Source organism: Cydia fagiglandana, chromosome 10 (assembly GCF_963556715.1).
Source record: "Cydia fagiglandana chromosome 10, ilCydFagi1.1, whole genome shotgun sequence".
Taxonomy (NCBI): domain Eukaryota; kingdom Metazoa; phylum Arthropoda; class Insecta; order Lepidoptera; family Tortricidae; genus Cydia; species Cydia fagiglandana.
The window spans coordinates 9916560-9941761 of NC_085941.1; the positions used below are offsets into that span (position 1 = coordinate 9916560).

General features: G+C 36.5%; 4 protein-coding genes across 7 annotated transcripts in view; 2 read left to right on the plus strand and 2 right to left on the minus strand.

The window, feature by feature from the left end:
* The window catches only part of LOC134667843 (receptor expression-enhancing protein 1), a 32315-nt gene extending 29389 nt beyond the window's left edge, over window positions 1–2926 (plus strand). For 3 of the 4 annotated variants that reach the window (XM_063525230.1, XM_063525232.1, XM_063525228.1), the window contains one exon: window positions 389–2926. Coding sequence is in view for 1 of the 4 variants with exons in the window: in XM_063525232.1 (XP_063381302.1) it covers window positions 389–454 (66 nt within the window). In the remaining 3 variants the exon portion in view is untranslated. The remainder of the gene's footprint in view (window positions 1–388) is intronic. The other variant, XM_063525229.1, reaches the window with a different exon arrangement.
* Window positions 2927–3351: 425 nt separating this feature from the next.
* On the minus strand, window positions 3352–5845 carry LOC134667844 (testis-expressed protein 10 homolog). The gene is made up of 2 exons (XM_063525233.1): window positions 5409–5845; window positions 3352–5238 (listed from the first exon to the last, which is right to left on the minus strand). Exons 1-2 carry the CDS (start codon window positions 5778–5780, stop codon window positions 3658–3660), a joined length of 1953 nt encoding a protein of 650 aa, XP_063381303.1. The 5' UTR covers window positions 5781–5845; the 3' UTR covers window positions 3352–3657.
* Window positions 5846–16534: 10689 nt separating this feature from the next.
* Window positions 16535–17841, plus strand: LOC134667846 (nucleolar protein 16). Its single transcript, XM_063525235.1, has 3 exons — window positions 16535–16727; window positions 16812–17069; window positions 17586–17841. Exons 1-3 carry the CDS (start codon window positions 16630–16632, stop codon window positions 17833–17835), a joined length of 606 nt encoding a protein of 201 aa, XP_063381305.1. The 5' UTR covers window positions 16535–16629; the 3' UTR covers window positions 17836–17841.
* A 1395-nt stretch (window positions 17842–19236) lies between these two features.
* LOC134667845 (protein DPCD) lies at window positions 19237–21420 on the minus strand. Its single transcript, XM_063525234.1, has 3 exons — window positions 20922–21420; window positions 20250–20486; window positions 19237–19483 (listed from the first exon to the last, which is right to left on the minus strand). Exons 1-3 carry the CDS (start codon window positions 21294–21296, stop codon window positions 19379–19381), a joined length of 717 nt encoding a protein of 238 aa, XP_063381304.1. The 5' UTR covers window positions 21297–21420; the 3' UTR covers window positions 19237–19378.
* Window positions 21421–25202: the final 3782 nt, after the last annotated feature.

Here is a 25202-nt window from a genome sequence, read left to right on the forward strand (position 1 = left end):
ACTCAGCATCAAATTGTGCAAAAAAATGACAAAGTGACAAGTGAACATATTAGAATGTAGCCAAATGTACTACAACATACCTTTGCAATTGTAACCCTTATTTGGTTACAAATAAGTCTAAGAAAGGGATGGGTTGCGATACTTGCGATATACTTGACAGTATTGTGACTGACTGTACCTACTATTTACAATTAGAATTTTGGCGGAATGCCCTTTTACTCTAGCTATAGGTATACTCCTAAAAACTAAGGGTTCCTAGTTGACTAAAGAACCCTTTAAAACCCGACTTTAATATCAGCACTTACCTCCATCTCCATAAAAATGTTACTCGTCTCTGTACGAAGGGCTACCGCTTTCTTATTTTTTCAATTTATTTCTCTACTTCCAGGCAATGCTGACGGCTTCTTCTACCATACCTCGCACAAAAAAGTCCAATAAAAGGAAAACTCAATAGACACGACACCAACTAAACTTCGTACTTTGTTGACTGGCTATAGTCTGGTTATTATGAGCTCTCTTTACATACAGGAAACCGTCTGTATTAAATTTCATGCTTTAGCAAATTTATTGCTTAGCAAGTTTTATTCGTAGAAACACAATGCTTGCATACTCGAAAGTATGCCAGCTCTGAGATTTGTGTTCTTCCAAACTTAGAGAATTATATGTTATGATTTCTTCATGCTTATATACATCTTTTAATACGATATGTAAGAAATAGAGCCGTATGTCGTCCTTTTCGACTTCAAATTGTTAGTTTAATGTATTTAATTTTTGAAATTTACGAATAGGTAGGTACTAATCGTAAATTGAAAAGTCCGTGAGCTGTTAGAAGTTCATTCGACAGGATGTTCCAGTTAGGGACACGTCTAAAAAAGACCCGTATGATGAATATTTAACATCTTATGGACTGTACGTTTGCTGTATAGCATTCAATATTTTTTGCGGACGCACACTAAGTAATAAGTTTGTAACGGCACCAAAAATTCTAGTGAAAGTATGCTCAACACGATGCAAGTATTCATTTAAGCATGAAATGCACTGTTTACAAATTTTATTTATGAGAACTTAATTCTCAATAATGTTGGTTACTAGTATTTCTAATTACTTAATCAGATGAATTATTTCTTAACTAAATTAACGCCATTATCAAGGATTACATCGGAGCCTGGCGATTATAATTTTAGCCAAAATTTGCCAAATGTGAAACATTAAACGACTCGACAATTACTAAAGGAATTATGCTTGTTGTAGTTATATCTATTACTTAGTATTTAATGCATATTGCAAAGAAATAACTAGTCTGCCGTTAATGCATATACATATATAGATGTGCTAAGACTGCTTTAGGGTGGTATTCCATCTGTCCAATGTCTTTGCATCTCACTCTCTCATTATGCAAAATGTGAGACAAAATACACATTCGACAAATAAATTGGACAGGTGGAATACCACCCTAAGTCAAAAAATAATTGGTGGAGTTGGAATTGAGGGATCGCTAGGTGACGCAGAGTATGGGATCAAAAACTAAGCTTAGATTAAAAGCTCCATGCAGATGTCGCCACTGAGGTATGTTTCTTGTCGGCGCCATCTAGTGAAACTTCTAATTTGCAACGATTTCTTATTCGACTTGGCACGTCTGCAGTAAGAATATCATAATTTATTAAGGTCTTCACGAGACTTAGCAATCTTAGCATCTTACTTGAGTGATGCAGGGTGTGTGTGAAGGGATTATTTTGATATTAGTACCAAATGTAAAGTTGGATGTACGGACTGTGGTTGTACTCGTTATGTGATATAATAGCCATTGATGTTTGTGATGATGAACTATGATTCTGGGAGCCTCGACGATACGAGGGTGTCTTACATGAAATAAATGATGGTTTACGAACGCCCGTTCCATGGAAACGTCTACTACTAAACGGAAGTCTTTTTCCAACTCCTTTTATTAGAAAGATATTTCTGCTTGGATTACGTTTTCTTGAAACGGGAACTGGGGGCCCATATCTGGAATGTTACACATTTTGTATTACAAATTATTCATGGCGATTCATTCTAAATGTAAATGATAAGATTACCAGATGATGAAAATAATTGTGTCGCTTAACTTCAAACTCGGGTAAATCCATTGGACCCTCTCAGCATATATCTACCCTATTACGTTTTCTTAATACCAAAATCGCATAATCTGACAGATGGATTTACCCGAGTTTGAAGTTAAGCGACTCAATTGTAAACGCTAAACTTGTGTAAAAGTCAAGTGTAAAAGTATGGTTGCGCTCATCATACTCAAAAATATGTCCCATAGCTGTTTAAGTCTGCGAATTAACCCTTTACCAGGCTGATAGTTCAAAAATAGCCATCGAATGTCAGTCTTACTGATCGAAAATAGAACACATGTTTGAAGTGCCGTATGTGGGAAATATATATCCCTTAGCCTGGTACCTAAAGGGTGAAGAACTATGGGACATATTTTTGAGAAATTATAATTATGCGCACATATTTTTACACTTGACTGTTACATTACTATTAGAATTGTACTTTTCATTGTGGGCTCTTGAAATACTGACTTTTTTTCGTCTAGTTAAAACAGAAATATCTCAATTGAACACTGTAAATATTTAGCAAAGTACTATGCATAATACACTGATTTAGAGGTAATTTTATAGAATTTAGCTGTTGAATGGAAACCTATTGTTGTGCATAATACTATCCTGAACAATGTTTGTGTATGTAGGTACTCCAAATTCAGTATTTCTTTAATGGTCAAGTTCCTAGGAAATTAAATGTGTTAAATATAATTTTTCTTCTTCCTGGATACATGTATGTGTATGTACATAATGGAGGGTATAAAGCTGTTTGTTATTGGCACCCTAACTGTAATCTAAAAGGTTTAATGTTATTGAAGTAAATTATTAGTGTCAATATTTTAACCTTTTAACCGCCAGCAATTTTTGATCGAGCGTGCTCATGTCGCCACCGACAGTAATTGTACCAAGCAGAGTAAGGTTGGCATAGTTACGGGAGTTATAAATGTGCTGTAAAAACCAAATCAGATCTTTGTCTTATTTATCAGACTGGCGAAATGAGCTGGATATGTAATGTCTTATATATCAGACTCTGGCGGTTAAAGGGTTAAAATTAGGTACTAGGGTGCCAATGAAAGCTAGATTTACCCTACTCTCTGATAATTATGACTTTGCTGTGCTATCATTTGCTAAACTGCATTTGTACTCATTTTCAAGTTACCTTGTAATTTTGTTACCTGTTACTATTACATATATTATGTTTTATTAGTTGACTGAGTCACAATTTTACATGAGTGTTTGAGTTTATTGAAATAAATAACTACTGTAAGTTTTATAATTTTATTTTAACCTCTTGCATGTCTATTAGAAGTTATCACAGTCAAACAAGTATTCATGGCATCGGTATATAGTGGTTTTACCAGGCCCCACAGACTTGGTACAGTAATTCAGTAATTTATTACTATACTGTATGTGTGATATTTACCAATACCACACATACAGTATAGGCATTTGCAGATGTATCACAACAAACAACAAATTGCATCGTGTGTCGTGTCAACGCCATCTAGTGAAACTACTGTATTGATGAATTATTGATTAAATTTCGGTCATCTTATCTGAGCTGTTAGTATTATACATTATTAGTAGCACTTCTGTGTCTCAGAGTATCAAAAATATATTTCCCATGATCCAAATCATAAGCATTGTTGATTAACTGATTCTCCAGTAAATTCAATGATGCATCATCCCAACACTTGACCCAATATAGTAAGGAGAAAATCTTATAGTAACTTGTAGGGTTCACACTGTCAGATACAGAAATTTTTGGTAGGTTTTCAATAATTTTGCGCAGTTTTGGTTTAACTACAGAATTGAAGATTGTGTTGTTGGCAACAGCAAACTTGTTTAGGATATCAACAACTTGCACAGTCACTGAATCCTCAAGTAAAATATCGGGCAAGTTCTTAAGCCACATGTCATAAGCATCACTTGCATGAAAATGAGCCAATTTATCACAGAGTGCTATTTTACATAGAAGAGCAAAGATCTTCTGTCTAAATTGACTTGGCAGATTTTTGTTAAAGTATGCCCATATTACTTTTCTCAGTAAAGCATCCATGACAGAGAGTGTTCTAGTCCAATTATTGACATCATTAGAGAATACATTATCTAGAATCTTAATAAGGAGATCACTGACATCTACTTCAGCATTCTCATTAAATATCTTTTCCATGTAATTGAGGACTGAATTTATTTCCTTGCTCTGATTTTTGATGTGCACATTTGGATTGAGAGCAATAAACATTTGGCAAATTAGTAAGTTTTCAATAATTAACTTAGGATCTGTAATCAAATCCTCAAAGTTTGAATTGGATTGGTTGCCTCTTTGCTGTCTTGATCTTATGTTTGTTGCAAATGGGAAAGGTTGCACAAAGTGTTGACTGAATGACTTGCGATAATTCTGCCTAAACAGGCTCTCTATATTAGAATGGGGATTCTTCTTGTTAAGGTATTGGACCAGGTCCCACAATAATGTTACTACTTCCAGGATGCGCTTTAGTAACCCTGCTGAGTCCTCACTCACTAGTGTTTCAATATTTTTATCTGAGTTAGCATTGGCACATACTTCAACCCAAGCCTCGAAAAGCAGTGGCATTAAAGTTTCAATGTATTTTATGAATTTCTCAGCCTCATCAATGGATGCATCTTGTGTATTTTTAGCTGAAAATGATGACACATGGCATACAGCTGTGTAACTATGATTGTATAAAGGGTAGTGGTTCATCTTAGAACTGTCAAAGAATTTTGTGTTGGCTGCAAGTTCCTTGTCAACCACATTGATTTTATTGTGTTCCACATACTTTCTGAGAAAGTCTTGCAGCCTGTGTAATACTTTAACTCTCCATTTTACACTAGTTATTTGGCTGTTCAAATTGACAGTCAGTGTTCTTCCTGGCTTCGAATCTACCCTTAATTTGGAAATCATATCTAAGAAGTTTGGAATAATCCTGTGGAAATCCTTTGCTACATTTTCAGAACAGCAAATGAGGAGTATATCAAGAAACAGTAGGGAATCCTCTTGAATCCTGTTGTCTATGTGTGTCATGGCACTCCTGAGATAAGTGGACAGAATATCAAAGAATGGTTCTGTTTTTTCTACGGTTACATTAGAAAGCATCAAATGTAGGACCTTCAAAGCCTCTCTGCGAACCTGAAAAAAAAAAGTTTGCATTTTTAATCATAATGAAAATATCTTGAAGCCTGAGCTTTGTTAAAGGGAATTGAATGTTATTTTCTAATGTACCTTAAAATGCTGGAGGAGCTTAATTTTTGAAAGGAATTTTAACTTGCATGTTTAATATTATGATTAAAAATACTTACAACAGCTTCAATATTAAGTACCAATGGAGCCACTCCATTAATGAGCTGGCCCAGGTTGCCTTCCAACACATTCACATGTCCGCTTATCAATTCCTTTATACCTTCTAAGGCGTCTTTACAGGATTGTGTGTTAAAATGATTTAATCTCGACAAGAGCTCTTTCGCGTTCAGCTTCCGAGCAGACAAGGCTTCGTTGGCACCATGCTGTTTTAGTTGCTCTTTTATTACGATCTGTTTTACTTTAAAATTCGTCTTCGTTACATTCGTACCCCTCGGCAAGTCTTTCTTCTTAGCTTGTTTATTCTTTAATTTGGTTTTCGATTTCTCGGATTTGAGAAACTTCTGATATCTTGTTGCGCCTGTTTGTGGCATTTTAAATACTTTTTTTGTCTTAAATAGTGAATTCAGAAGATAAATACTTGGCGCTCACACTGAAAGTGAAAAAATAACCTCAACTTTGAAGCAAAGCCTGTCACTCCTGTCAGTGTCACTGTCTTTGTCAGAAGTCCGGTGAATGCACTGCCAAAAATTGCACGACCCAATTAGACCAAGTTGGCAGCGATTTTGATAGCCTAGATTTTGCAAGTGTTATTTTAAGCGTTTAGCCCCCTCCAGACTATGTGCGTGAATCGCGGCGCGACATCGCGGAGCGAACATATCGCGAAGTTGACGTATGACTCCACACTCGCACACTTCACGGCGATTTCGCAGTTTGGTTTGCGGCAATATGGCGGAAAAGCATCAGCTGATCGAGTTTAACTGTTAGTTATCTATGGCATCGTAATTTAGCTGTTTTTCCATTTTGTTTTATTGTAAAACCGTAAAATATAGCTGCTTAATATAATATAATCATAATATTATTCATATTTATCTTGCCACAGAGGAGTCAAAATATTATGTAATGTGGAATCTTGCAAGTTCGCGCTTCGCGTCTCCTTTGACGCGGGCCGAAATACCGACAAAAAACGGAGAACAAGGCGCGAACGCGAAGGCGTGAACAATCTGCGAAATCGACGCCACACTTGCGTTCGCGGCTTCGCCCGCGATTCACGCGCATAGTCTGGAGGGGGCTTTATATTTTCATAGAAGTTTTAACTCGGTCTTATAGCCGTAACACACCCATACGTGAGAGTGAGAAGGAGATATTTCTATCTATTATTCTAAAGTTATAATTCTTAATATTAATCTATATATTTCTTTCTCGCCTCACTTGGGTCACAGAATAATTAATAGTACTACCGTACAGAAAGGAAGCTTCCTACAAAACCGAAGTTTGACAGCGGTTCAGGGTCGAATCATGCTGTCCCTTTCTAATATATGGCACTATCCCTTTTGGCTATCTAGGGTTGTCAAAAATCAAGTGATTATCTTATCAGTGGTCGTGCACGCAAAAGGAAGTCAAGTGGTGCCAACCCTAATAATTGCTCGGAGCAATGCTGAGCCGAGCGGAGCCGAGTTTGACCGAAGTCAGGAGCTTCGCACCCTTGCTTGGGTGCGGCGCACCAAGGTCGCAGTGCGGTGCGATAGTCTCTTATAGGTTTTATACATGTATTCTCCTATAGTTCGTTTTTTTTAGCATTAAGGTGGTTCTCCTTGCTCGATTTTCATACAACTTTCTTGGCACCCTAGCTCCTATTATATAGGATTTCTTCACTTGTATATGTAATGTTTGGGTAGTATATATATTTCTGTCTTCGCTTAACGTAAAAAAATACTAGATTTTGATTAAAATTATTAAGAAAAAAGCCTTTGAATATTGGTAAAATTTTGCCTCATTGCTTGTTTGTGTGAGTGATGCTTATAGTATCGGTGTAATTCTAACATGGCGACTTCATTTGACAAGTAATCATTTTTAATTTGTCAAAGGTGTAACAGATGGCACTTTAAAACCGCAACACAGATTACCGGTGTATTTTGTTTTATTTTCACTCAATAGAGGGAGGTATATTTAATGCACAAAGCATGTTACGAGTATACCTACTCATTTAAGAATCTCCTTTCTGATATAATTTCATTCCCAGATTTAATATAACTTAATAATTATTATGATTATTACACAATAAAATACATTTATATATTTATAGAAAGGTCAGTCCAAACAATCATTCGCGTTACGGTCGTCCACCGAAAACCCTTGTGAATTCTGCTTTCGTTTCGGTAAATGTTCTCTGGAAAAGCCTATATTTATTGTAACAATGATTTTTAAACTAAAATACCTAGCTATATTTTTCTCAAAAATATATAGGTATGTGGAGAAAAATGTCATCTTCTTGTAAATAAACAAGATTCTATAATATCTTCTGCTTGTGCATAACAATAACATTAGTAGATGATATTTTTAGGGTTCCGTACCCAAAGGGTAAAACGGGACCCTATTACTAAGACTTCGCTGTCCGTCCGTCTGTCCGTCTGTCTGTCACCAGGCTGTATCTCACGAACCGTGATAGCTAGACAGTTGAAATTTTCACAGATGATGTATTTCTGTTGCCGCTATAACAACAAATACTAAAAACAGAATAAAATAAAGATTTAAATGGGGCTCCCATACAACAAACGTGATTTTTGACCAAAGTTAAGCAACGTCGGGAGTGGTCAGTACTTGTATGGGTGACCTTTTTTTTTTTGCTTTTTTTTGTTTTTTTTTTGCATTATGGTACGGAACCCTTCGTGCGCGAGTCCGACTCGCACTTGCCTGGTTTTTTTCAAAAATGCTGCCTTTCACCCGAGTTAAAACACTCTACTTTTCATTTCGCATACGAGGAAAGTAAAATGCATGTGTTTTTTTAAATATATTTTTATAGTAGGTATTTTTGAGAGTAGGTATTTTCAATTAACAATTTGGCCAAAAGTATCGTTATTTATGGAATGGGGAGTCAAATATCAGAATGGAAATTGTATAACAAATCCATTTATACCCAAATTTCAATTGCTTATTGTAAAAAGAATAATAAAATCGTACTTGGAATTGGAACCTAAACTGCTCTAGTGCAAAAACGTATCATTTCCTGCACACCTTTTACAACAACAATGACCCTCTTTCATATATTCGGTCAAATTGTGCTTTTTGAAAAACTAATTATAGCCAGCCTTTTATGAATGTAGTATGATACCAGTGGCGTAACTAGGGGGGGGGGTTGGAGGGGGCACGTGCCCCGGGCGCCGTCCAAGGGGGGGCGCCAAAATGGGCAAAAGACTACCTCTCCGCCTTGCCAAAAGGCAGCAGGGAAACTTTTGTCAGTCGTATTTACCACCAGTGTGAAGTGTGAAATGCGGATGGTATTCTGGCCCACAGCGCAAAAGAGAAAGCCGATCTTTTAGGTACTCTTTTTGCCTCGAACTCGACCTTGAAAGACGACGGTAGCGCCCTACTGCCCACCATGCCGCAGTGCGAATACTCTATGCCAGAAACTTCTATCAAGCAGAGGGATATTCGGCGGGAGTTGCTATGCTTTCGTTTTATAAGGCGAGCGGGCCGAGTGCTTCAGAGTTGTGTCCCGTGTTAGCGCGACTTTTCCGTTAGGGGTCTCCTGTCGAAGTTACCATCTTATGGACTGTCCAAGAGACTACCTATGCAAATGGATCGCTAGCCCTTTGTCCGGCAGGCGCATATGAGCCGTAGTAGACGGAACCTGGCCGCGTAGCCAAGATGTCAATCGCTTACGCTCTGTAGCGATCGAAACGCAACTGTCACTGTCACACTAATAAGGAAGAGTGATAGAGAGACATAATGCTTTTCGTTGTCGAAGCGATAGCGATTGTAACCTTGGCTAGGCCGGCTGCTCCAATAGCTGCTGCTGCTGCATATCTGTGACATGTTGTCTATCGACGACATTCATCGATATGCGGAAGACAGTACTATACAGGGATGGCTAAAAAATTACTACATTCCCGTTGCCAGGGAGGTTTTGGGATTATACTGAGCAACTTTTACTACGGGACCAACCCCGAAATCGCGAAAAAAAGTTTACCCTCCCATAGAAAATGGACCAGCCAAAATGTAGGAAACAGCCAAATTTTTTTTTTTCGCGACTTAGGGGTTGGACTCATAGTCAAAGTTGCTCAGTATAATCCCAAAACCTCCCTGGCAACGGAAATGCAGTTATTTTTTAGCCACCCTGTATACAGGCTGGTCCAAACCTTGACGCACAAAAATTTTTTTTAGTATCCTCGTCGTGGGTTATCAGAATATACCCCATGTACGAGTATGTTAGCCGATTTTTCGTAGTTTTCGAGACTTTTAACTTTTGTTAAGAAATTCCGGGGTGAAGCTTTGCTTTGCTTTTATGCCTTCTAATAAATGTTCGTGGTATTTGCACTGATAACATGAAATAGCGATGGGAAAGTGACCCCATGAAATAATAGTAGAAATAACAAAAGAGGATTTTTTTAATGAATTACTAATTTGGAAGCTTTCCACCTCAATTCCTTCGACCGGCGTCTATGACAAATTATGACTATTAAGTATCACTGTTTGACCTTTTAAAAAACTTAGGGTCTAGCAGTTTCTAAAATAACCAAAAGTCCTTGAAATCGCTTGATTTTTTATTTATTTAGGTAAGGGCAACATCTAAGCTTGAGATGATTGAACGTAAAACTTTGTCTTTTTTTCCAACTCAGCCAAGTGAGGATGTTGGTTTTTTTTAGCAACTGCACCGTTTGTCAAGGATTACGAGTATGTTAGAAAAAGAAACATTTAAAAAAGTTCAATAGTTTTTTTAAATAAATTAATTGCTTCACCCCGGAATTACTTAACAAAAGTTAAAAGTAATAAAATCATAACTCGAAAACAAAATTTTTGAACGTCAAGGTTTGGACCACCCTGTATAACACATGCCGTGCTAACATCACTCGGTCTGTGATACTAGAATGTCGTGAAAAACCTGTGTCAGGTATCGAGAGCATTCTATCCAGAGTTTCGGTGTGGGATCGGGATAATTTAGTCCAATTCAATCCCACCAAGACTCAATTTTGCGCGTTTACCGCTAAGAAAACCTCATTTTCAAGGCACAACCCTTCCCATGTCAGGGAGTATTGGGAGCCTCGATCGGTGTTGACATCTCCATCAGTGACGTCCAATAATTTCGTAGCCACCTTGCTGGGTAGGCTGCGCTAGTATCCAAAAAAACTCGATGTGCTCAATAAAGGGAGGCGATACTTTACTCTGGGGTAGACTGATCCGATATATGTATTGAGTACTGCTATCACCTTTGAACAGGAGCACCTGGATGCCACCTTGGACCCTTCAAATCAGTCCAAAGGCGCACTGTACAGTCAAGGAATTTAAATTCCGACCCATTTCGTACTTTGTCACAGTGACAATCAATATGAAAGCCGCTAGAGACCTCATACGGTTGTCACTGTGACAAAGTACGAAATGGGTCGGAATTTAAATTCCTTGACTGTACCTATGAATAGTCTACGATCCCAAACTCACGAGCGATATTGAACCTTTAAGTCTAAGGAGATCTGCAAAAAAGAAGTTTATAAGTTTTAAAATGGTCGGCAACGCGCATGTAACACCCCTGGAGTGTAGACGTCCATAGGATGCGGTGACCGCTTACCATCAGGTGGGTCGTAAGCTTGTTAGCCACTGATGCACTAAAAAAATATAGGTACACTGTATTTGTCTAAATTAAAAGTAAACTTTAATAAGCAAAAAAATAACCCTTTCGTTTCGTTAGTTCATTTCGTTGGGGGGGGGGGGGGGGCGCAAATTTGGTGCCTGCCCCGGGCGCCATATCCTCTAGCTACGCCTCTGTATGATACCTTAGGGTATGGTGCTTTACGCACACTAGCGTCCCTTCCCCTCCCCCTGACGCAACCCACCCTTTTTGCATGAAATATGTCCCGGTTCACAGTTTTTTACATTTTTTGAGGAAAGTATACATTTTAGGAAAAAAGTGTCAATGAAAGAAATAATCCTTAATAAATTCTTAATAAAAAAGGCGATATTCATTTTTTTTTATATGATGCACCTAATTCATGTATTAGCTTGTCAAAATTCGAAATAGCATAGTTTTTACTTAGGGTTCGAAACTCATTTATTATACACGGTGTAACATGAGGAAACCGAATAATTTTAACAGCGTATTCCTGATCACATTTAGAGACAAAAATGTCCTATAAACTTTTTTGAAATTCGCCTAGTTTCAGAGTTAATACCAATAAAAAAAAACAAGTTTCTATTGTTACATAGTTCAAAACGCCTTTTTGATGGCGATGTTGCTACTATGGGATTTAGTCTAAATATCCTTATTGATATGTCAAAAAGTGACAAGTAACACTTTGCAAAAACTAAGTTTTACGAAAAAAAAACCATTTTAAGTGACAAGTTTATCAATAGCATTTAATTTTTATATACAAATTCATTCATAAAATTAAAAAATCAAAACCAAACAAAAATTTTTTTTTTGGCGAAATTGACCTAAACACATATTACATCTTTTCCTTTTTTTGATCTCATGTATACATTTTAGGATAAAAGTGTCAATGAAAGAAATAGTTCCTTATTAAATTCTTAGTAAAAAAGGTTATATTCATTTTATAACACTTATTATACAAGGTGTCCTCAAGAAATGCGAAAGATTTTATTTCTGAGGTCAAATTAAAAGAAGGAAAAAATGTTTGTATGAGTTTAGGTCAATTTCGCCGAAAACAATTTTTTTTATTGTTTTTAGGGTTCCGTACCTCAAAAGGAAAAAACGGAACCCTTATAGGATCACTCGTGCGTCTGTCTGTCCGTCCGTCTGTCACAGCCGATTTTCTCCGGAACTACTGGACCAATCAAGTTGAAATCTGGTACACATATGTAAGTTTGTAAACAAATGAATTTTAAACATGGGGGCCACTTTTGGGAGGTAAATGAAAAAATAAAAAAATAAAAAATTTCAAACTATATCATGTTACATATCAAATGAAAGAGCTTATTGTAAGGATCTCAAATATATATTTTTTATAATTTTCGAATAAACAGTTTAGAAGTTATTCAAGAAAATAAGCAAAAAATGACTATGCCCCCTTCCCCCTTTATCTCCGAAACTACTAGGTTTAAAATTTTGAAAAAATACATAAAATAGGTCTATACCTATAGATGACAGGAAAACCTATTAGAAATGTACAGTCAAGCGTGAGTCGGACTTAATTACAGTTTTTGATCCGACTCCTACGGATTTTTTAAAGATTTCACTCACGTTTCGCATAAATAATGTTTAGTTTTAAGTTTATAAAATACATATGTATGTTAGTCTGTAAGGTATTTGTAATATGGGCCTTGTTCCCTGAATTAAATATCTAAATAAATAAATAAATAAAATAAAAAATACATTGTTAAAAATTGTGTAATATACGGAATCCTTGGAACGCGAGTCCGACTCGCACTTGGCCGCCATTTTTTAATTTTTTGAATATATATGTATGTACATAAAAAGTAAATGTTATTGGTAAACTTGTCAGTTAACATGGATTTTTACTTTTTTTTCGTAAAACATAGTTTTTGCAACGTGTTACTTAATTGTCACTTTTTGACATATCAATAAGGATATTTAGACTAAATCCCATAGTAACAACATCGCCATCAAAAAGGCGTTTTGAACTATGTAACAATAGAAACTTGTTTTATTTTTTTAAATTGGTATTAACTCTGAAACTAGCCGCATTTCAAAAAAGTTTATAGGATATTTTTGTCTCTAAATATGATCAGGAATACGCTGTCAAAATTATTCGGTTTCCTCGTGTTACACCGTGTATAATAAATGAGTTGCGAATCCTAAGTAAAAACTATGTTATTTCGAATTTAAACAAGCTAATACATGAATGTGCATCATGTAAAAAAATCAATATGACCTTTTTATTAAGAATTTATTAAGGATTATTTCTTTCATTGACACTTTTTTCCTAAAATATAATCTTTCCTCAAAAAATGTAAAAAACTGTGAACCGGGACATATTTCATGCAAAAAAGGGGGGTTGCGTCAGGGGGAGGGGAAGGGACGCTAGTGTGCGTAAAGCACCATACCCTATGGTATCATACTACATTCATAAAAGGCTGGCTATAATTAGTTTGTCTTCCCCATACATTAGAACACAATTTAACCGAATCAATAGCATGAGAAATGAAACGGATATTTCTTGTTTTCTTTGCATTAGCATTTTTCTCTCGATAATTTAATCAATTTGCAACATAAGTAGAAGAATCCTCATATATCCATAAATATCAAAATATCAAAGGACATACATTTTCAGAAGAATTCCCCGTGCGACGTTGCCAAATGTTTTAAAGTACAACATGCTCGCAACGTTTGGATGTCAATAAGTCGACAATGAAAAATTATATTTCAAATCAATTCAAACTTGATATTTTTGACAGTAACGGGTTACTTAAATAAGAAGGCATTTTTCGCCCGGGTCTACTATGGTCAAATGGTCTAGTGGCTTTTAGCTACTGAGTATAAGTCTAACAAGTTGAACAGCATGACAGGGTTCAAACCACGAACAAAGACTCATTTCTTTTTGTATTTATTTATTTATTTTGTTTCATCTTTTTGGTAATTTGCCTTTTTGGTATGCCTTATTTTAAAAGTTATTTTAAGTAAATGTGTTGTATTTGATTATTTCATGTAGGTATATCATTTCAATAAAATTTTGGAAACTTTTATTTTATACCTGGTCAAGCAAATCTTGTCAGTAAAAAAACCGGGCAAGTGCCAGTCGGACTCCCGCACGAAGGGTTCCGTACCATAATGCAAAAAAAAACCGGGTAAGTGCGAGTCGGACTCGCGCACGAAGGGTTCCGTACCATAATGCAAAAAAAAACCAAAAAAAAGCAAAAAGAAAACGGTCACCCATCCAAGTACTGACCCCTCCCGACGTTGCTTAACTTTGGTCAAAAATCACGTTTGTTGTATGGGAGCCCCATTTAAATCTTTATTTTATTCTGTTTTTAGTATTTGTTGTTATAGCGGCAACAGAAATACATCATCTGTGAAAATTTCAACTGTCTAGCTATCACGGTTCGTGAGATACAGCCTGGTGACAGACGGACGGACGGACGGACGGACGGACGGACGGACGGACGGACGGACAGCGAAGTCTTAGTAATAGGGTCCCGTTTTACCCTTTGGGTACGGAACCCTAAAAACGGTCACCCATCCAAGTACTAACCACTCCCGACGTTGCTTAACTTTGGTCAAAAATCACGTTTGTTGTATGGGAGCCCCATTTAAATCTTTATTTTATTCTGTTTTTAGTATTTGTTGTTATAGCGGCAACAGAAATACATCATCTGTGAAAATTTCAACTGTCTAGCTATCACGGTTCGTGAGATACAGCCTGGTGACAGACGGACGGACGGACGGACGGACGGACAGCGAAGTCTTAGTAATAGGGTCCCGTTTTACCCTTTGGGTACGGAACCCTAAAAAGGCGCGAAATCCAAATGTTCTATGAACGATATCCCTTCGCGCCTACATTTTTCAAATTTGCCGCCTTTTTCTACTGACAAGATCTGCTTGACCAGCTATACTTCGTCGATAGTTGACTTCTTATGTACCTATTCTGCGATCCTAATTAGCCTCATGCATGACTTTTTTTAAATTATTTTAATCATTATTTATATCCTTTGAAAACCGGAAAATAAAAATACTTTTATAAATCTTCCCATAATATTATTAAAAAATAATTAAAATACTGAAAATATTTTACTCACGTAAGTTTAGTTTCGAAGAATAACATACGCTTAAAATAATTCAAAAGAGAATGCTAAAATTATATAAAAAAAAAAACTTGCATTGTCGGGGTTTGAACCATGTATCTTAGCTACAATCTGATTTTTTTCAAAATAGAGGCTACGGGTGCCACGAGCACATGACAGTTGATGGTCGAAAACATTAGTTGCTTCTGAATGCCTTGTAATTCTTAATCGTTGCTCAAACAAGAATTTATTATTTAATTTCCAATCTTTTTTCAACAATAAACATTTCATCCGCTGCGCCCTCTAGGTTACTTTACTGTAACATTACGAATCTGCTGACATTTGACACTGACTTTAAGGTGACTTTAAGTACGTAAGTGTGCGTGAATGCAAGAAATTGCAATATTTTGCAGTTGGATTCCGGTAATAACGAAATGAGACAATGTTAAGTTGAACATGTCTCGATTTAGATGTAGTATTTTTTATAGTTTTCGCACATATCAACACATCTTATGAAACTTTGTATTTTGGGAGAAATAGTGAAAATCCACAATTCGTGCACAGTGACGCCATCTTTTGGCTGATAATCGGCATCCCATCCTTAGACATCCACCTTAAGAAAGAACTTGCAAGAAGGTAGGCGATCTTGACCGTGTCAGAGATAGTGTCAAACAAGCCCCCTACTCTGTCTGTTCTCTTTCACAGCGCAGCAACTAGTATCATTTCTCTCTCCTTGCTCTTTTAAAAATGCCGCTTGTCAAAAAAGGACAACCATACTGTTGACAAGATGGACTTCAAATCCAAGTGTCCCCTTTTTAGGTGACCCAGGTTGTGCATGTGTGCGTAAAAACGTATATGTGTGCTCTTTTAGGGATGTGAAAAGTCGATTTTAATCATGTTATATATCGATAAACGCTACACAGCGGAACGAAATAGCGATTAATTGAAGCTTCAATATCTTCGTTAAACATAAACATAAACATAATGGATAATGAATATATTATAATGTAATAAAATAATTCAATTATTGCGGAACACATATTTTAGTAGGTATTTATGTATTTTAATTAAATATCTGAACTTTCCCTTGGTTCCCTGCTGGGGCGTGACTATAAAATTGTGATCTGATAACCAAAATAAAGAATAAAAGCATTTTTGTTCATTTTAGGTATCGTTAAACCTTTGAAGTAAAATTAAAATTGCAAGAAATGTCGATAGTTTATCGATATGACTTTATCGACATGGCTACAGCAATGTGGGCCGCTTTGTTAATCGTACACTAAATAAAAGTGGTCCCACTGACAGCTCGCTTGGAAGGTATCTGTTTATATTATTATATCTATGGTGTCAAACCTTGGCTTAAAGAACTCGCATCCAGGATATAATTGTTAAAAAGAAATTGTGTCAAATCTGTCAAAATTAGCGTAAACCAAACGTCAAATACACGTGGTTTTACGTTGTAGTTGTTTAGCTGAATTTTAGTAATTCTTAATTGTAGTTGTTTAGCTTCTTGTGAAGTAAAACACAATCAACATGAAGATTAAAAAGCAACATCGTAAAAAGAAGTATCTTCACAAACTAAATCGCAAAAGAATGCATCTTAAACAACGCAGTACTGGTCAAGTAAATTGGTATGACTTTCGTATTTATTTTATATGTCCCTATCACAATATTTATTTAAGGACAGTTAACGAGATTGATTTTATTATTTGCAGTAAAACCCTCAAGGAAGCCTGGGACATGAAAAAGTCGACACTTCGTAATCTTAAAGAGATGGGTCTTGCGAATGACCCTAATAAAGCGATTAAAATTCCGAATTACAAGCAGGAACAGTTAAAACGGGCTAAGAAAATAATCAACCAGGAGGAATCGTCCGAATCGGAAGAAGATACTGAAGTGAAGATAATCCCTAAAAAAGAAGTTGTGGAAAGATTAGAAAAAGAAGCCCGAGCACCAAGAGAAAGAAAATTCATGTGAGTGTACAACTCATTCATTTATTCATTTTTTTTAAGGTAAAAAGAGCTTTTCCAAATAATGAAATATAGGTCTAAAACAATCAGTATTTAAATTAATTAGTGAAGTGATAAAGTATCTAGTATAGTACAGTCACCTGCAATAATATGTTACACAACGAAGGCCGCAAAAATATCTGACACGATCTTATTTGTATAGAGCCATAAGTGCGTGTCACATATTTTTGCGGCGTTCGAAGAGTAACATATTATTGCAGGTGACTGTACATTGTTTGCTCACAAAACCTATTGGGCATATCAATTAGATAGTTAAGGTCCATTTTTTTATATGCATACTTTTTTTGGTTAATCAACTTGAGGGAACCTAATTTATTTATTTATCGTATGGCATTACAGTTACTGGATTACTAATTATTGTTATCAATTTGGAAACTGATTAGAGAATATGTGATTAGTATCCTAGGCTATTTTTTTTGCAAACAATATTGTACTCCATAATGTAATATTTTCTTACAGGTTACCTAAGGGCCAAGTGGAATACCTCACATATTTATTAGACAAATATGGCCATGACTATAAAGCAATGGCCAGAGACAAGAAAAACTTTTATCAAGAGACCTGGAAGCAAATTCGGGCCAAAATCAAAACATTTATGGGGATCCCAAAACAATATGGAGAGTATTTGCAAGCTAGAGGGTTGTTGGACAAAGAGATTGATGAGAAGGAATTGCAGGAACAGGCAAAAGCATTGGTTATGGATGATTAGTAAAGACACAACCTAATAAGGATCGAGTGTCTCTACTGTAGGCCTAGCACATGATTGGCATGACAGTATCTCACGGCCAGGTAGACTACCCGACTTTTTCTAACTAAGTTAATTAAAGAGAGACACATAGTCTATCTCACCACAAGATACTGTCGCGCCAATCATGTGCTAGCGCTAGCCCGGCAGAACATAGTTTATATTTTAGTCCTTGCATTGGACCCTTAGAGCATTTAGTAACTGGAGACATCTTGGCTGTAAGAGTAGGCCTTTTCTGTACAAAACAGTCTGTCCATACAAAAGTTTGCACAATTGTGCAAGGTTTTCAGCAGAGGGGTAAGCTCTTAAAGGCAACTTCAGTTATTAAATGCTCTAAGATTGGACCTTGTCATTGTGGTCTGACTTACTGCTTTTATGCATTTGGATTTTGAAGCACATAAATTTGCCGCCCAGACAGCCAGCTAGCCCAGCACCGGCCCCGCCGCCACAACTAACACTGCCTGTGCGCAACAGCAACCACCAGATGACTCCAGGGCAGGACGAGTGCGGCATACGGGCGCCGCCCGCCGGCGCCAGCGTGCCCCCGCATCCGCGCTACAACGCCAAGGCCGCCCACCTCCGCACCTTCAAAGACTGGCCCAAGAGCATGAAGCAGAAGCCCGTCGAGGCCGGCTTCTACTACATCGGCCAGAGCGACAAGACCAAGTGCTTCTACTGCGACGGCGCCCTCAAGGACTGGGAGGAGGACGACGTCCCGTGAGAGGAACACGCGCGGTGGTTGGGTGGGTGCTGGGTTTGCCTACCCATAGTACAATATGTGAAGATCTGCCAACCTGGCAAAATGCTAGCACACAATGTGGAAATCTTGCAATGGTTTTAGGTATTCATATTGATGAATTATCAAGTAAAATGTATGTAGTCATTGTAACATAATCACCAATCTTGCAAGTGTCAAATCATTTTGGACGCCAATGACCGATATATCTGCACCGCAGGTCCAACGCCAAAGATGGATTACTCGGTCACAGACCTTTGAGCAACATAGACCTACGTGCATGTGCATAAAGTTGACACTTCGGTGACGTGGCGTCCGAGTGACAGCTTTTGTGTTTGACACAGCGTCGAAAAATTTGTATCGTCTTGGGTCGCACCATTCGTCTTTCGTCAAGTTCTTAAATTAATCCTATTCTGCTTTCGTCCCGCATTCTACATTGAAAGCCACCGACGATTGTGACGAATGTAGAATGGGTGACGAAAGCAGAATTTAAATTAGTCCTAACTAATTTAAGAACTTAACGAATAACGAATGGCACGACCCAAGATGATACCGAAAAGTTAATGTTGTTAACAATGTTGACTCTTACCTAATAAGTTACCCATGTGGTAATAAATAAAACCAGAACCTTATCATTATTCATTTATTTAAATGAAATGTTTAAACTTATTTTAAATTGTTAAGACTAGATGTAAAAGTAAGTTACGTAAATAAAATTATTACATAAAACATAAACCTTCTTATTTTCCAACATTTATATGGAACTTTAAACTATTGTGTTTGGCATTCATTGGGTATGTCTTTCACTGCCTTTACCTTTTTTAGTTCTTCATACCAGTCCTTATCCAAATCCAAAAGTTGTTGAGGCTTCTTATACTGAAATGAGAAACTTGGGATATATTTACATGCCAATAAGTTTTTCTTTTGACATTAAATCTGCAATGTATTCTATTCTGTAATGCAGAAGAGTATTTTTTGTCTTGATATTAATGAAAATACAATTTCACCATAACCCTATGTGACAACCTTTCCATGTTCGGTGGTCCTCAACTGTGCGTCTTCTAGAAACTTCGCGTCTTCTAGAACCTTTTCGACACACACCTCCTCAACTGTGCGTCTTCTAGAACCTTTTCGACACACACCTCTTTCCGGTCCAGCATTTCTATGAGCAATTATTAGGGTTGGCAAAACTTGATGTTCCTTTACATGCACAACCACAGATAATTACTTGAAATTTGACAATCCTAAATAGCCGAAAGGGATAGTGCCATACATTAGAAAGGGACAACATTATTTGTCCGGTAATTGTCCCCAGTTTGGCCCTGAATCACTGTCAAATTTCAGTTTTGTAGGAAGTGCCATTTCTGAACCTATGGTAGTGCTATTATTTATTCTGTGGCCTTGCACAGCTATACTGTGGAATGAACTGTCACCTGTGGTATTTCTGGACTGATACAACCTTCAAGAAAGGAGCATACATTACTCCCATCTTCTATACCAACAACTCACTTACAACCCCTCTGCTGTCTGGTGTTGTCCATGGCATCAGGTAATTAGTCTGTTCATTTACCTCCTATATCATTTAAAAAACAACTTTGCTGAAATTAATCAAGTTCATAACTATTATACAAAATTGACTTACCACAATGATAAGTGTGTTAAATTGATGACTAAATTGTATGTTAGCCTGTTCTAAAGGTAAATTCAACCTCATCAATTCAGGTACTTGTAGCTTCTTGAAATACTTCTTATTGGTTGTCCGGACTATGATACATTTCTCCTCATTGTTTGCACTAACAGAGTAAGTCTCAATGGGGTACGGGAGGTTCCTAATCCTCCATTCTAGATTGACTCTAGTGTTGCGTCTTGAAACAATTGGCTGAAAAAAGATTTTAAAGTTAATGTAATATATGTCGGGTTGAGCTGGAGCGAGGCAAGAGCGGTTGCTGAAGATAGGAAGGCGTGGCGCGAGCTTGTGAAGGGCCTTTGCACCTCTGGGGTGCCTTAGGACAACAACAACAACAACAACACAAATTTAATCACAACTTTCCAATGCAAGTGCGATGTATGGCCCAATTTAGAATTGAAAATACAGTGAAATGGAAGGCCTTTTCATTTGTCAACCCTTTTTGTATATTACCTATACATAGAAGATACATGGCCCTATATGGCCTATATGCATAGGACCGTATGGGATGCATTATGAGATAAACAACTTGTTGATTAAATTACATGCTACCAATAAAAATAATCAAATATGGACAGATTATCAGATAACAAAGCATGAAATGAAAGTATTTTATAAATAACACACCTGATCATTACTTTCAACAATTTCAGCAGCTTCTATACGAGGCGTACCATCAGGAATAGGGTCTCCTATTTCCACATCCCACTTGCCCTCACCGCCAAGCTTGCCTTTTACCTTCCAAGCTCTTCTGAGCAAAACCTGAGTGTCTACGTTATATTCCTCTACCATTTCCTTGTCATCTTCGAACTTGTAGTGGATCTTTTTTATTTTATCCTGTTTTAAGCAGCTTTTCTCGGCACCGAGAAGAGACTTGTACCAAATAGTGTTTCTGTGCATTTTGGACTTATCTGTGCTATTGAAAATACCTCTTATTCTCTTTTCAAAACTGTTGCAACTGGAATCTTCGGATACTTCGATCAAACAAGATTTTCTTTTCATTGTTTCGTTCCTATAGCAACCATTAAAAACTCTTTCCTGTTTTCAAAATTCAAAAGATACCATTAGATGATTAGATTCATAACTTTATTAAGAATGCAATTACAGTAACCAAGTTTTGTTATAAGTTTTCTAAAGCTCGTAGTGTATCAATACCATTAACATAATTTAAAATGTACATTTGTAAACAATTTTTAAGGTTATAATTCTTCAGTCGCGTTTTTAAATTAAATGTCATACACATAGACTTATAATATATATAGACGGTGTCATAGCGAGCTGTCACTGTTGCCACTTTTGTTTAGCGTACGATTAACAATGTGGCCCACGTTGCTGTAGCCATGTCGATAAAGTCATATCGATAAACTATCGACATTTCTTGCAATTTTAATTGTACTTCAAAGGCTTAACGATACCTAAAATGACCAAAAACGCTTTTATTCTTTATTGTGGTTATCAGATCACAATTTTATAGTCACGACCCAGCAGGGAACCAAGGGAAAGTTCAGATATTTAATTAAAATACATAAATACCTCCTAAAATAGGTGTTCCGCAATAATTGAATTATATTATTATATTATAATATATTCATTTTTATTTTATTTTATTTTATTTATTGAACACAATGTAAGCTTACAGTTATAGACCAAATCACTTACACGCTAGAAAAACAGATACATTGTCAAAATAGTAACAATTAAAAACATACAAAAATATAAAAACATGCACATAAAAATGTCATACAAATTAAAATTATAATTTTACGTACACTCTAAGAAAACAAGAAATTAAAATCAGAAATAGGGTAAAACAATAAAAATAAAGTAAATTAAATGTCAAAACAGATTATAATACATTAAACAACTGTACCGCTATTCGGAACCTAATAATAATATTGAGAATGGCAACCCTGTTGTCGGTCGTATTGTCCTTTTCTAGCATATACGTCCCTCTCTCTCCCACACTCCCACCACACAGCAGTTTGCTTTTTGGCGGTTGTCGCAAAAACAAATTTCCAACTCATTGGCTTGCTGTTTTTCCATCTGGAAGGTCGTGAAGCTAAACTGCTGGTGAGTTTTTGAATTGTACCCCAGTTTAGCTGACTATATTGAAAAACAGTTTCTAACGGCTTTTGCCGTTCGAAATAAATAATTAAATTTAGTGTCCGTTAAACTATCTAGCAAATAAAAACGATCCGGAATAGTAATGTGTAAGTTTTCAAAGGCTGCCTGCGCGCACCGTGGCTATGCTAATGAAAATACTAAAACACATAATGGTAGAAAACACATCGAGCTGGTAAAGTGTGCACTTGTCACCATTAGAATTTAATTAATATTATACCTACATTAAGTCTCTTCAGAGTCTTATTACTTATTACTTTAAATCTTTGTGTGTCTATAATAACTGTTGAAATTAATATAACACTTAAATGGTGATGTGTGGAGGCATACCCTTCAGTTTTCAAGTGATTTGTGTTTTCGAATACGAAAGGATCGGATAGTTAATACGTGTTACGTAGAACCTACGTATTAAGGTAGAAGCTTATAGACTAGACGTGTAAGGTTTATCTGTCCAAGTATCTATCAGCAACTTGTCGGTTTATCCCGTTCCGGGTTAAATATAATATTGCATTTTTGGTAATAAACTTGCTGATAAATAACGTGTACCCGCTTAGGAGTCGACGAAGCCCCGCTTCGCGGGGCTTCTATTTCCGCTCTGAGGGACACAAGGTAACGAACAAACCTACATCGCAAGAATTGCATTTATTTTTGTGGAAAGTGAGTACTTCGGCAGTACGTAAACTTAAGTCTGACTAGATAAAGAGATATATTAGCATGGCTCTGCGCAAGAATGACATGGAAATCCTTAAGTATTTCACTCCTTATCAATTTACATCTCTCCAACTAGATCTTAGATTTTGAAAAAAAAAAAAAAAAAATATGGTTAAAATGTAGGTAGATAGGTATCTCTTTAAATAAATAACAGGTACTAACAGCTTAAAAGAACTCTTGCATGTAGTTGCTATATGTGCTTGTATTATTTTGGATTTGAATAACTTGATTATTCATTCTATATGTAACTATAGGTACATACAAGACGGTTCTTTAAGCCTACCTACCTACCTACATAAATAGTACCTACACTTGTAAACGTTTTAAATAAAATCGGAAGCCTGTGACTTGAAAGGGCATTAACAATATGGGAATGTTTAGATTGATTCATTGACGAAGACGCATGGTTTGCTTCATAATTTCAAATTATATTCGCTAACTGTAGAGTTAAAGTTTAGTCATGGCAAATCTCGTCACCGTGAATGACACTTTCTAAAAGTGCCTATTAAAGTAAATCCTTTCCCCTTGTCGAGCGAAGAACTCGCAAATAAGGGAATATTACCCATAAACATAAACTTCATTTGAATGATATTCTTAAGCTATGTCTGTTATGGTTCCACCTGCGTAAGGTGTGCCTAAGAGAATCTTTTATTCAGTCACAAACTAACGTCAAGTTATTTGTGATGATACCAATATGTTGTGTACCTATTTAAGCCTGCGCAAGGCTGCCATGTTTCCACCTGCGTAAGGTGTGCCAAAGAATCTTTGATTCATTCACAAACTGATGTCAAGTTACTGATGATGATATTACAACCTATATAAGCCTGCGCAAGGCATGTCAGAAATTAAATGATATGGTCATAACACAGGCGAGCGAGTAGGCCACAATCATAAAAATATAACAAAGATGAATATGTAAATACCTCCTTTTGGACAAAGGACAAGTGAAAAGGGTTCTAACAAAATAATGTTCTGGGTAAAAATCAGTCGAAATAGGCTTCGTTATTCGAGGTTTCATTTTTGTTTACCAATCTATTTTAAGGGTCCCGGACACCCTATTGGCTAAACTCAAAATTGGAATAATTAACATTTCTAAAATTATAATATAATAGATATGAAATAACCTAAGATTCCAGGCCTATCTCGACTCATTTTTATTTTAAAGATGAAAAAATCTTTGCACCCTAATATAAAATTGTGGTCTAGAGACGCTAAGCCTCATAACGTTGGTGGCATAGATAATACTAAGAGATTTAGTCACCTAAATTCGACCATAAGCCCAGACAGAATATTGATATTTAGAATAAGGTGTGGTCAATCCTCCAAGGTCCATCTGTGGACTCTAATTAAATCAGGCTCACTTAAGCTCACGACACAACATAGCTTACGGTTCAATTCTGAAATAAGCTATGTTTAATATCACTGATGGTGTGAAAATAAAATTACAAGAGCACAAACAGCCTGCTCAAGGTGTACAAAGGGTTCCGTTTAGCGGCCCTATGAATATCTAAAAACCTTTGAAGTCTATGCCTGCTATGACAGACTAGAAATTAATATAAATTATATTTGCCTCGAGAGCACTAGTCTTTCAGTTAACATTTTTACGAGTACCTACTTATGTAGGTACACGACATAACCAAGGTTAGGTACCTATTTAATTATTATATCCCTGACTGGCATGGTATAGGAAAATTGTCATGTGCTGCACAAGCATGTTGGAAATAAAAATGTACAAAACTGACCTAACGGGGCGTTTATGAATGATTTATTTTACACCCTTATGTCTGCCTTGTGAACCTTGAGGATTCGAACCACCTTGATCGTAAGTGCTCCTATGCACAGATTAAGTTTATTTTAAACTACCCATGCACTAATCTCAAAGGCACGTGCTTCTATGCACGGACCAAATATTGTTATCACTTAATTCACTTAACATTATTCGTCATAGTTTGATACTATACGTTTAACAAATGTACCCACCGTGGAATGTAATGTACCCAGTCATAAGGTTTTTAATAAACAGTGACTTAATAGTTTGCACGAACGATTCTAGTATAACTTCTGGGCGGTCACGTC